The sequence below is a fragment of the Macaca fascicularis genome, chromosome 1, assembly GCF_037993035.2.
Source record: "Macaca fascicularis isolate 582-1 chromosome 1, T2T-MFA8v1.1".
In the NCBI taxonomy this organism is placed as follows: domain Eukaryota; kingdom Metazoa; phylum Chordata; class Mammalia; order Primates; family Cercopithecidae; genus Macaca; species Macaca fascicularis.
Window position 1 is genome coordinate 179,930,807 of NC_088375.1, and position 13,089 is coordinate 179,943,895.

At 48.9% G+C, this 13,089-nt stretch overlaps 1 protein-coding gene across 2 annotated transcripts in view; it reads right to left on the reverse strand.

Annotated features, from left to right (window-relative positions):
* Positions 1-4,228: 4,228 nt before the first annotated feature.
* Positions 4,229-13,089, reverse strand: part of TTC4 (tetratricopeptide repeat domain 4) — a 28,764-nt gene continuing 19,903 nt past the window's right edge. For both annotated transcript variants that reach the window (XM_005543274.4, XM_005543273.4), the window contains 2 exons: positions 9,474-9,556; positions 4,229-5,117 (listed from right to left, as the gene is read on the reverse strand). In XM_005543274.4, the coding sequence (XP_005543331.3) occupies positions 5,015-5,117; positions 9,474-9,556 (186 nt within the window). In that variant the 3' untranslated portion in view covers positions 4,229-5,014. The remainder of the gene's footprint in view (positions 5,118-9,473; positions 9,557-13,089) is intronic.

Here is a 13,089-nt window from a genome sequence, read left to right on the forward strand (position 1 = left end):
GAGACTAGGAGTTTGAGACCAGCCTGGGCAACAGAGCAAGACTTCATCATTATAAAAAAAATCTTTCTAAAATTTTTTAAAATAAAAATAAAAGAGGCAGGATCCTTTTCAGTCTGACTATGCCTCTGGAATCCAGGATTTCGGGAGATGCCTCTGAGGGCTGAGTCCACTTGTGGAGAGGCCCCCCCTTCATGGGGCCTTAGAGCCATGGCAGTTCCTCATCTGGGGTCAAGTCAGGGGAGAATTGTCCTAGGCAAAGAGTTGTCCTATAGAGCAGCAGTCCCCAACCTTTTTGGCACCAGGGATCAGTTTGGTAGAAGACCATTTTTCCACAGGACAGGGGAGGAAGATGGTTTTGGGATGAAACCGTTTCACCTCAGATCATCAGGCATTAGATTCTCATAAGCAGTGTGCAACCTAGATCCCGTGTGTGTGCACTTCACAACAGGGTTTGCGCTCTTATGAGAATTTAATGATGCCACTGACCTGAAAGGAGGTGGAGCTCGGGCGGTAATGCTTTTCTGCCCACCACTCAACTGCTGTGCGGCCTGGTTCCTAACAGGACATGAACTGGTACCAGTCCACGGCCCAGGGGTTGGGGACCCCTGCAATAGAGTGCCTGGTACCCGTAACAACTAATGCTTACTAAGCACCTACTGTGTGCCAGGTGCCAGCCATTTAATCCTCAGAACAATCCTCTGAAAATATATTATTAAATTTCCTTATATATAAGGAAACTGAGGCACAAGGTGGTTACGAAACTTGCCCAGAGTCACACAGCTATTAAGTGGCAGAACTGGGCTTTGAACCCTGGCCTTTGGGTTTGAGAGTTTGTGAACTATTATATTCCAACTGCCTTAGAGTGTCAACATCCACAGATCCCGGATGTCGGTGGGCCCTGGGGGGAGGGTAAAGAGGGGCCCTGGGCCCACCAGTCACTTCTAGCCACTGATCCTGCATGCACCATGTCCCACGGCCTTTTTGGGAAAGCAGCTTACCTTGGCGAACTCACCTCCGGAGCAGGCTCTTCCCCTTCTGCTTCCACATCGGCTCTGTGAGCCTTCTGCAACCTAATGTTTTGTCATGTGCCAGCCAAGGGAGCTCGACGAGGAGGCCACCCAGGTATGCAGGCCCTTCGCCCTCCTGGCCCTGCCTGTACTCTGGCTGCCAGACAGAGCTTTGGAAAACACCTTTGGACATACCACTCCCTGAGCCAAATGCATCCATGGCTGCCCAGGGTGTATGGGACAAACACCTGGGCCCACGATCAAGGAAGGCTACAGCTCCTGCCACTGGCCCATCTCTTCTTTGCTCCAGCATTATCACACTCACTAGTCCTCAAACATGCCAGTGAGGCACCACCACATTCTTGGAGCACCTCTGTGCCCGGCTCTGAGGTGTACTGGGAGTTCAAGCACCAGATGCAGGCCTGGTCCTCAAGGAGCTCAGTCTGGTGGGGCAAAGGGGTAGGAAGTCCTGCGAGTGCATGTAGATGTGGGGAGCCACACCTGGGGAGGGCAGAGGGTCAAGGAAAGGCTTCCATGTCCTTGCCTGTGCGAAGCCCTCTGCCAGGAATGCTCAGCTTGGGCCTCTTCATCCCTGAGCTCCAGTTCGGGTCACCTCTGGGAAGCCTTTTCTAAGCTCCCCCACATCCCATCAGGATCAGTCACTCCTACCTCTGCTCAGCTAAATCATTCTGCTTGGGCCCCCTTTGTGCACCCTCATTTCATACTGGTTAGTTTCCAAATCACTCTCCCTGATGGCCTGGGAGCTCCTCAAGGGCAGGGCCCAGGTTGGGAGCTGACCCAGGGCCAGCCTCAGTGAGGCTTGTGACCAAATGACAGAAGCAAACAGATCTCCCCAGCCTGGTGTGGCCGGAAATATCCAACAACCTCCACAGCAGCAGGTGGGGAGGCAGTTCTGCCCAAGAGTTAGAGTACCGTTGGTACCCGATGGACTGGAGGTGTCCCTGATTCCAGCGGTCATCAACAGGGCAAGGAGGCCATCTTACGGAATCATGCCCTGCAGCCTGCGGCAAAGCCTTTTCACTTGCAGTGTCTTGAGTTGCTGCTCCCTGTGCTTCCTGATGGAGGACAGACAGGAGCATTTCACTGTCAGTAACACCAAGTGCAGCTATTATTATTAACGTCATTTGGCAAAAGATTCTGGGGCTCAGAGAGGTTACAAAACTCACCCAAGGTGCCTGTCATGGTGGGAGACCACAGCAGGAGGATCGTGCTCTAACCTTTTCTCTCCTGTCATGCTTTCACCGGTCATCTTGTTTGTGTGTGTGGCCATGGCCATGTTGAGTGCCCAGTGGTTTGGGCAGATAACATCAGACATCATGGGTGACATGCATCTCAATGAATAGAGCTATGGCCTGGGCCACAACATTGGCCCCTTCTCCAGGAAGTCCTACACTCGTTACCAAGCCTTGCTACCAGGAACTCTGCAGCTGGATCCCACTACCATCGCCTCTCCTCTCTGCAACCTGGGCTGCACCTGTAACGGCCTGAGCCTGTACTACCTGGCCATGCACCTCTCCACACTCTGGTCCCACGTGGCTGTCTCCCAAGTGAGCCTCTGGCCCTGCTGGGGGAGGGGGCTCCCTTGGCAAGCCTGCTGTGCTGAAAAGGCCTCAAATCCACATTCAAGGTTCCTAAACCCAGAATGCAGAATTGCAGGGGGTCTCAGGGATCTCTCCAACCCTCTCTGTAACACAGCCGGGGTAGACGCACATAATGCGACAAAGCTTGCTCCAGGCCACACAGCTGGGCCATGTAAACTGCTTGTCTACTTGAGGTCAGTGAGGAGGCTGGCATCCACTTTCCCAACTGACCTAGGGTTCACAGTAGGCCCATTTTTAACCACAAAGGCTTCTCCCTAGCTGTAGACATACCATGGACCTCACGTGTCCACAACACAGTGGTGTCCCAGGCCCCATCCCCTCTGGCTTTTCTGCAAGAACTGCCCACTAGGTCTTGGCCATAAGGGGCCAGGCTCTGTTTCCCATGTCAGGGATGGGGATGAAAAAGGGTTGCAAAAAGAACACAGCAAACATTCAGTCCTTCATGTCCCCTCTCCATTTGACAGATGTTCAGAGAGAAGGAATGTCAGGTGACCCCCATGATGGGTCAGGGCAGGGTCAAGATTCCAGGTTCCCATGTGGCTAATAGCACTTGAATACAGGATCAGGTCTCAGCAGGGGCAGAGCTCTCTCCTTTTCCCATCCCTATGTGCTAACAATCCCTAAAATTACTTTCTCAGTCTCTCCTAGGTCTAATAGCAGAGAGTGCACAGAGGACCTCATGTCCATCAGCCTCCTGGTCCTCAGGCCCTTAGGTTACCAAAACCAGGCCCTCAAGTGGTCCCCAGGTCCGTCCTTAAGTGGCCAAAACCAGGCATAGGAAGGAGGCTGAACTTCAGCTTCCTGGCCACAAGCCACAGACAGGGACCGGCACCTGGAAGCTGCATGGTTCTTTGTAAATATTCCACAGCCAATTTCCTTTCAAAAACAGTGAGGCACACTATGCAAAACTTCAAATTAGTCCACTTTTTTGTTTGTTTTTGAGACAGAGTTTTGCTCTTGTCACCCAGGCTGGAGTGCAATGGCGCGATCTCAGCTCACTGCAACCTCTGCCTCCTGGGTTCAAGTGATTCTCCTGCCTCAGCCTCCCGAGCAGCTGGGATTACAGACGCCTGGGATTACAGACGCCTGCCACCACACCTGGCTAATTTTTGTATTTTAGTAGAGATGGGGTTTGCTATGTTGGCCAGGCTGGTCTCTAACTCCTGACCTCAGATGATCCACCTGCCTCCACCTCCCAAAGTGTTGGGATTACAGGCATGAGCCACCGCACCCAGCCTCAAATTAGTCCACTTTAAGGACAGCAGCTGGTTTCAGTTTACTGATGCATTAGCTCTGCTATAGTAACAACCAACCCCCAAATCTCACTGCTTACTACAGCAAACACTGCTCTCTCATTCCTGTGACACTCAGTGGCTGCAGGCCAGCTGCTGTAGCTCAGCTCCATGGAATGGCTCCTCTGTGGGAAACGTGTTCTCACGGCAGAGGGAAGAGCATGGGCCAACCACACATGACTCTTCAGGCTTCTGTCAGACACAGGACAGCTCATGCCTGCGAATATCCCTCTGCATCGGAAGCAGGGAAATACACTCTCCTGGGGGGATGGGGTGGGGGCACTGCAGGAAGTCACACAGCTACAGGTGAGGATGGATAAACTCCTCTTAGGAATGGGGCAACAAACAGCTGCAGACAAAAATATACCCTATACCACCCAACATGCTAGAAGGTTTTCCAGTTTAAAAGACAAAATCCTAAAATGTTAAAACTGCAGAAGAACTCAGAGGCCACTGTCCAAGTCTGTCACAGTCCTCCATATGACAAAGATGAAGAAAACTGGCAATCTTTTTAGGGTACCAAGGATCTCAGTTTACATGGTCTTTATAAATGCTGAGCAAGATGTGGCTTTCCTGCCCTCATTTCACCTCAAGGCATCTGCAGCAACCCCACATGGCTCCCCTCTGTGCTCGTGAAGTAACTTGAGGCCAGGGTCTCTCAGCTTTAAAGCCTTGGAATTCTATGCATTGTTTGTGTGTATATGTGCAGTTTGAGGGGTAGCTTCTCTAAGGTGTCAAACTCCACAGAAGTTCAGAATCATGTCACTGGATCCTAAGTCCATCTCCACAGACCAGGGTGCTGCTCAGGTCAGTTGCTGTGGTAACTGCGGCAGATGGTCCCTTGAGAGATGGAGTCCAAGGACATCATGGCCAAGGCACAGAGTTTTACATCAACTGAGGAAAGTGAAGACCAGCCAGAGAGGCTGCAGTCTGGGGAATCCAGCGGCTCCTCCCCTACCATGATGCTAGGAAGGACTATCCCCAGGGTGACAGAAATAAAGCACTGGACTCCAGCAGTATGTCCAGCTGATTCAGGTGTGCTAGGTTCCCAGCAGAGGAGGGTGAGGGAGGAGATCCAGGGGCCCTGGCTCAGTCATCGTATCTGGTACACCTTTCTCCCCCGGAGATAATTCTTGCAAAAAGGAGAAGATCCTACACAGACCAAAAATGCTGGTGTCAGGGCTTTTACAAAGTACCTGCCGTGAACACAACAAAAGAGAGGGTGTTAATTTAATTACAATCTTAACCATCCATGCACCTTCCTAACAACATTCAAGGTGAGCCTTTGGATGGGAGTCAACATGAAAATGCAAGTTTAGCACAGTTATTTAGTTGTTCATAAATCTGGCAAATTAGCATGACATTCTCATCCTTACAACCTTGCCAGAACCTTTAGGCCAGTCCTCTGGCATCATGCATGTCTGTGGCTAAATATGAAATAAAACTATAAAGCATGGTTTCATTCATTCATTCATTCAACATTCAGTGGTAAGCCAGGCCCTATGCTGAAAACACAGAGATTAAAAAACAAACACCCACACATCATCATCTTTGTTCTCAAATTCAGTCCTGGAGGGGAGGGAGATGAGAACCAATTAATGACAGCAAGGTACAACTGCAGAAGCATTTGTGAGGCACAGTATTATCCCAAGGAAGCACGGTTCCCTCTATGAGGAAAGGAATCAAAAAAGGCTTCCTGGAAGATGCCATGTCTGAACTTGGCTTTAATTTGGGGAAGGAGTGGTGATGGGGGTTGGGGAGTAAAAGCCAGGAGGCGCAAGTAACCCGAACGTTTGCTGTGGCTAGGGCACAAAGTAAAAGGAGTGAGGCAGGCTGGAGAGGCAGGGAGGGCTTTGGCTTCCCGGGGATAGCGGCGTTGCATTACTCAGTGTGCCTGCTTTGGGACAAAGGGCCTATTTCGTAGCTCCACCCAGTTTAGGGTCTGAAGTTGCCAGAAACCAGTCCTGGGTAGGCTCTTGCCTATGGTAATAATTTTAAAGGTAGTAACTTCCAACAGCATTTACATTTTCTGAGAAGCATGAATCTGGTTTCCTCCAAGCATCATTCTGCTTTCTACTTAGATTTCTCCTCTGGTGTAGGGCAGAACTCAGGCCTTTAAAGAATTCTGGGTAATTTGCTAACAACTGAGAAAATGAGCAGCTAAAAATGTGTCTACAAACTAGAAGAAGAGAGATTTGGGACCACAGTAAAACACCACCAAAGGTATCAATTAGATCTGGAAAAACCTTTCCTTCCTGCCTACCAAGCCAAAGCCAAAGCATTAAGACCAGCTGGACACCTCTATCACATCACTCAACACTACACCAGCTCCCATCCAATCTGCCTCCTAAACCTCTTTCTAATCCACCTCCTCCTACTTCAGGCCTCGCCACTGGACAGTACACTTCAAATCTTTACATTACTCTGTAATTTTTTTGTGTGGTGGGAGGATGGGGTCTCACTCTCACCCAGGCTGGAGTGCAGTGGTGTGATCATAGCTCACTGCAGCCTTGAAATGCTGGGCTCAAGCAATCTTCCTGCCTCAGCCTCCCAAATAGCTAGGACTACGTTTATGGTGCACAACACCATAAACATTTTTTTTGTGGAGACAGGATCTCGCTATGTTTCTCAGGATGATCTCCTGAGCTCAGGTGATCCTCATGCCTTAGCCTCCCAAAATGCTGGAATTATAGGTGTGAGCCACTGTACCCAGCCTATTGTGTACATCTTTTAAAATCTTTTTAATTTTAAAAAATCAACCCTGGTGTACACCACAATCAGGATAAAGTTTACGCTCCTTAGCAGGGCATTCAGGCCTTCCTGTATGGCCCTAACTTAGCTTTCCTTTTTTTTTTTTTTTTTTGAGTCAGAGTCTCGCTCTGTCACCCAGACTGGAGTGCAGTGGTGCAATCTCAGCTCACTGCAAGCTCTCCCTCCCGTGTTCAGGAGAATGGCCTGAACTGGGACTACAGGCACCCACCACCACGCCCGGCTAATATATTTTTTTTTTAGTAGAGACGGGGTTTCACCATGTTAGCCAGGATGTTCTCAATCTCCTGACCTCATGATCCACCTGCCTCAGCCTCCCAAAGTGCTGGGATTACAGGCGTGAGACACCGCGTCCAGATGTATGACCCTAACTTAGCTTTCTAGCCTCATTTCCTACCACATCCAACCATTCTCTTTACACTAATACATTGGGCTCTTTTAGCTTAAGTGCAAAAGCATCTGCTTTTCTCTTCTTTGCTTTGGTCAAAGCTTAAGGAAAAGTAGTCCAAGAGTCAATTTGCAAATCTGCTGAGGGCACTCCCTTATAGCCCAGGAACACCTCACAGCTTCTCTGAGACAACTGCCAAATCCATCTTGCTGCCACTGCTAATGACAAAGATGCCCTCCTACAGCAGGACTGCCCTGTGCAGTTCACAACAGCACTTCAACTCCTATCCTCTCATTGGCTCTCAAATACCTGAGAAATGTGTAAGCATGTATGACTCCGTTCCAGAGATGAGGCGGCAGTCCTAGAGGCAGCGTGTGCTCAGAGTCACGCAGCCAGTCAATGATGATGGGTCTGACTTCAAGAGCCAATGCTCTCTTCACATGACAGTATCAGGAGCCGGGACAGTGGCATGCACTCAATATCCCGGCTACTTGGGAGAGTAAGGCAGGAGGACTGCTTGAGCCCAGGAGTTCAAGACCAGCCTGGAGAAGACACCTCGTCTCTATCATAAAAATAATTTTAAAAAAATTTTGGGGGCTGGGTGTGGTGGCTCACATCTGTAATCTCAGCACTTTGGGAGGCTGAGGCAGGTGGATGCCTTGAGGTCAGGAGTTTGAGACCACCCTGGCCAACATGGTGAAACCCCATCTCTACTAAAAATACAAAAATTAGCCGGGCTTGGTGGTGCATGCCTGTAGTCCCAGCTACTCGGGAGGCTGAGGCAGGAGAACTGCCTGAACCCAGGAGGTAGAGACTGCAGTAAGCTAAGACCATGCCACTGCACTCTAGCCTGGGTGAGAGAGTGAAGCTCTATCTCAAAAAAAAAATAAATAAATTGGGTGTGGTGGCTCAGCACTTTGGGAGGCTGAGGCAGGTGGATTGCTTGAGCCCAGGAGTTCAAGACCAGCCTGGCCAACATGGTAAAACCCTGTCTCTATTAAAAAAAAAATTAAAAATAAGAAAAAGCAAACAAAAGAAAGAAAGAGCATCAGGAGACATAGGTATAGGTACAATTAGGAAATGGAAGGCTGGCCGGGTGCGATGGCTCACGCCTATAATCCCAGCACTTTGGAAGACCGAGGTGAGTGGATCACCAGAGGTCAGGAGTTTGAGACCAGCCTGGACAATGGTAAAACCCCGTCTCTATTAAAAATACAAAACTTAGCCAGGCATGGTGGCGGGCCCCTGTAAACCCAGCTACTCAGGAAGCTAAGGCAGGAGAATCGCTTCAACCTGGGGAGGTGGAGGTTGCAGTGAGCCAAGATCGTGCCACTGCACTCCAGCCTGGGTGACAAAGCGAGATGCTGTCTCAAAAAAAAAAAAAAAAAAAGAAAGAAGGCCACCCTAGCAGCCTTCACATACAAAAGCGAGGCAGCTTTTCCATTCTCAGACCAGCCCCATTTATCTCCTCTGGTCTGGAGTGTTATGGCTGTGGTGCAGTGGGCTATCATCACACTAGAGCATGTTTGACTAATGGCTAAGTTTAATGGGCCAGGGTAGACTCCATGGCTGCTGTCTCATACAGCTCTGTGCTCAGGGCAGAAAGGAGGGGAGTATGAGGCAATCGATCAGCAGCGGAATCAGAACCTGGCTGTACTCCTGGGATGGTGCCTGAGTGATACGGTTTGGCTCTGTATCCCCACCCAAATCTCATCTTGTAGCTTCCATGATTCCCATGTGTTGTGGAAGGGACCCGGTGGGAGATGACTGAATCATGGGGGTATGTCTTTCCTGTGCTGTTCTTGTGATAGCGACTAAGTCTCACGAGATCTGATGCTTTTAAAAATGGAAGTTCTTGACCGGGAGCAGTGGCTCATGCCTGTAATCCCAGCACTTTAGGAGGCTGAGGCAGGTGGATTACCTGAGGTCAGGAGTTCGAGACCAGCCTGGCCAACATGGTGAAACCCTGTCTCTACTAAAAATACAAAAACTAGCCAGGCGTAGTGGCAGGCGCCTGTAATCCCAACTACTCAGGAGGCCCTGAGGCAGGAGAATCGCTTGACCCCAGGAGGTGGAGGTTGCAGTGAGCCGAGATCGCGCCATTGCACTCCAGCCTGGACAACAAGAGCGAAACTCTGTCTCAAAAAAAAAGGGAGTTTTCCTGCACAAGCTCTCTCTCTTTGCCTGCCGCCATCCACGTAAGAGGTGACTTGCTCCTCCTTGCCTTCTGCCATGATTGTGAGGCTTCCCCAGCCATGTGGAACTATGAGTTCTCTGTTAAACCTCTTTTCTTTGTAAATTGCCCAGTCTCAGGTATGTCTTTATCAGCAGTGTGAAAATGGACTAATACACTGAGCATCTTTCCCAGTCTACTCAGTGCCATGAGGTAACTCACCTGTGGTGCTGTAGAACCTGCAGCAAGGTGCTCTTGGCAGGCACCCGGTATAGTTCTGCCCTGTCCTCATCTTCAAAGTAGACCTGCAAGATTAACAGAAGGGCAAGAGTCAGAGATAAAGCGCTTTGGCAGCCTTAGTTAAGGCTAAGCCCAGGGAAAATTTAAAAGATGGCAACTGTTAGCAGTTGAATGTCTCCTTTATATGGTTGTGTAGCTGGGTGCTTTGCATTTAGTCCCCGCCATGCCACTGTAAGAGAGGCTATTATCAGTTCCATCTTCCAAAGACAGAATCAAGGCTCAGAGAAGGAGAACAACTTGCCAACACTACCTGGCTAGTAGACAGAAGAGTTAAGACTCAGGGCCAGGCCTATGTAGCCCTCCTTTCCCTAACAATTCAGACTAAAGCCATCAGGTATGTGGAGGAGAAAGCTGTGGTGGCTCAGAGCAGGAAAGAGCCTGAGGAAGGTGAGAAGGATGTCTGTGCAGCGTGTCAAAGCCCAAGCAGGGTGAGGAAGACGTCTGCACAGGAAGCTACCGAGGGTGTCAGAGCAGGACCAGTGGAGAAGGGTATCCATGCTGGGGGCCAGCAGGCCTGAGCAGGGGAAGAAGTGCTCCCTTGTAAGATGGCTGTCCAAGGTGGGGTGTCAGAGGCCATGTGGGGTGAAAAGGGGGTATCCATGTATGGGGACAACTAATATGGATGGAGTATACAGGCCCAACTAGGGTAAGGAGGGTGACCACTCATGGCAGGGGGTGGCCTGCTGTGGGGGAGCCCAAGCAGGATGAGGAGGGTGTCCATGTAGGGTCGTTGAGCAGTGCAGGATGTCAGAGTCTGTGCAGGGTGAGGAAGGCACCCACATGGGGGCAGTAGCCTAACATGTGGAGTCAAGAGTCCAAGTAGGGTGAGGAAGGCTCCACATAGGAGAGAGGCCAGCGGTGATGACAGGAGGGGAACTGATCAAACAAATAACTATATTAAAAATAATAAAGTCAGGCCAGGCATGGTGACTCATGCCTGTAATCTGAGCACTTTGGGAGGCTGAGGCAGGTGGATCACTTGAGTCCAGGAGTTTAAGATCAGCCTGGGCAACATGGTGAAACCCCGTCTCTACTAAAAATACAAAAATTAGTTGGGCACGGTGGCAAACGCCTATGGTCCCAGCTACTTGGGAGGCTGAGGTGGGAGGATCGTTTGAGCTCAGGAGGTTGAGGCTGCAGTGAGCCAAGATCTCACCACCACACTCCAGCCTGGGCAACACAGTCAGGCTGTGGTGTGGTGGCTCACACCTGTAATCCCAGCACTTTGAAAGGCCGAGATGAGTGGATCACTTGAGGTCAGGAGTTCAAGACCAGCCTGGCCCACATGGTGAAACCCCATCTCTACCAGTAACAGAAGATAAAAAAAAAAAAAAAAAGAAAAAGAAAAAAGAAGAAGAAAGTCATTGTTACATATGTAGAAAGGGAGAAAAAATCCTGTGGATGTTGGATTAGAGTTGGAGATACCAATGAGACATCATGGTTTTACATACACACACACACACACACACTCCTCAGTTGAGGCACTGAGAAAGCATTGAGGCAGTAAGCTTGCCTGTCTACCCCCACTGTATTAATCAATACACTTATTGCACAGAGATCTCGGCTTCTAAATACCATTCTTCACTAGAAAGAACCAGGGCTCCTTGGGAAAAAATAGCTGATTCCAGAGCTGGGGCAAGGAAAGCACAATTTGAACCTAGAACATCCTGTGTAGCAACCACTTTAAAAATAGACAACAGTCAAAAGGACACAAAAACGAATTTGAAGAGATTCCCACTGGCCAAATCTGGGATATTCTGAGCATAAAAGAAACAATCATAGTAACAGATTAAAATTCACTAAATCAAACAGGAAACTATAAATCCACCAAATAAATAAATATGTAGAATGTCTGACAAGCAATGAGATATTTACACCATTTCAAAGCATCTCTATAAAACACTTATCAATCATAAAGAAAAAGTAACTGTACAGTGGAAAAGGCTGGCAGACCCCACCTCAATCAGGTGATCAGAGAGAACATCATGAGTAATGGGACAAAGAGAGATCACATACCGGCCGGGCGCGGTGGCTCAAGCCTGTAATCCCAGCACTTTGGGAGGCCGAGACGGGCGGATCACGAGGTCAGGAGATCGAGACCATCCTGGCTAACACGGTGAAACCCCGTCTCTACTAAAAAATACAAAAAACTAGCCGGGCGAGGTGGCGGGCGCCTGTAGTCCCAGCTACTCGGGAGGCTGAGACAGGAGAATGGCGTAAACCCGGGAGGCGGAGCTTGCAGTGAGCCGAGATCGCGCCACTGCACTCCAGCCTGGGTGACAGAGCCAGACTCCGTCTCAAAAAAAAAAAAAAAAAAAAAAAAAAAAAAAAAAAAAAAGAGAGATCACATACCACCTGATAGGTGCAATGAGAATACAGCATCACTTCTGTAATATTCCAGCCAAATATGCATAATCCAGGCCAGGGGCGGTGGCTCATGCCTGAAATCCTAGCACTTTGGGGGGACCAAATCGGGCAGATCATTTGAGGTCAGGAGTGTGAGACCAGCCTGGCCAACATGGCAAAACCCCGTCTCTATTAAAAATACAAAACATTAGCTGGGCATGGTGGCAAATGCCTGTAATGCCAGCTACTCAGGAGGCTGAGGCAGGAGAATCGCTTGGACCTTGGAGGCGGAGGCTGCAGTGAGCCAAGATCGCACCATTGCACTTCAGCCTGGGCAACAAGAGTAAAACTCTGTCTCAAAACAAACAAACAAATATGTATAATCCAAATCTAGCCAGAAGGAAACATGAGACAAACCCATACTGACAGACATTCCACAAAATAAGTGATCTGTAATCTTCAAAGGTGTTAAGATCAAGAAAGTGTACTGCAGTTGAGTCACATGATCACAAAAATATGAATGCAAACTTTTTAAGTAAAAAAAAAGTGGAGGAAAGACTGAGGAGCTCTTCCATACCAAAGGAGACTAAAGCTACATGATGACTAAATACAGTATGTGATTCTGAACAAAACCCTTTTGCTATAAAGAATTTGTGAAACCCGAACGGAGGGTTAGACGGTAGCAGTGAATTAAAGTAAATTTCCTGCTTTGATAGCTATATGGGTATTATTAGAAAAATGTCTTTTCGTGTAGGAAATGCACACTAAAGTATTCAGGGGTGATGGGACATCAGTTGGCATCCTACTCTCAAATGTTAGAAAAAGAAAATTCTTTATGCTGGAAATTGTGATTTTTTTATTTAAAAAATCCCAACAGTGGAATGTTATTCAGCCTTAAAAAGGAAAGAAATTCTGGCTGGGCATGGTGGCTCACGCCTGTAATCCCAGCACTTTAGGAAGCCAAGGAGGGTGGATCACTTGAGGCCAGGAGTTCAAGACCAGCCTGGCCAACATAGCAAAACCCCATCTCTACTAAAAATACAAACAAAATTAGCTAGGTATGGTGGCGCATGCTTGTAATCCCAGCTACCTGGAGCCTGAGGCATGAAAATCACTTGAACCCTAGAGGCAAGGCTGCAATATCTGAGATTGCACCACTGCACTCCAACCTAGGTGACAGAGCAAGATTCTG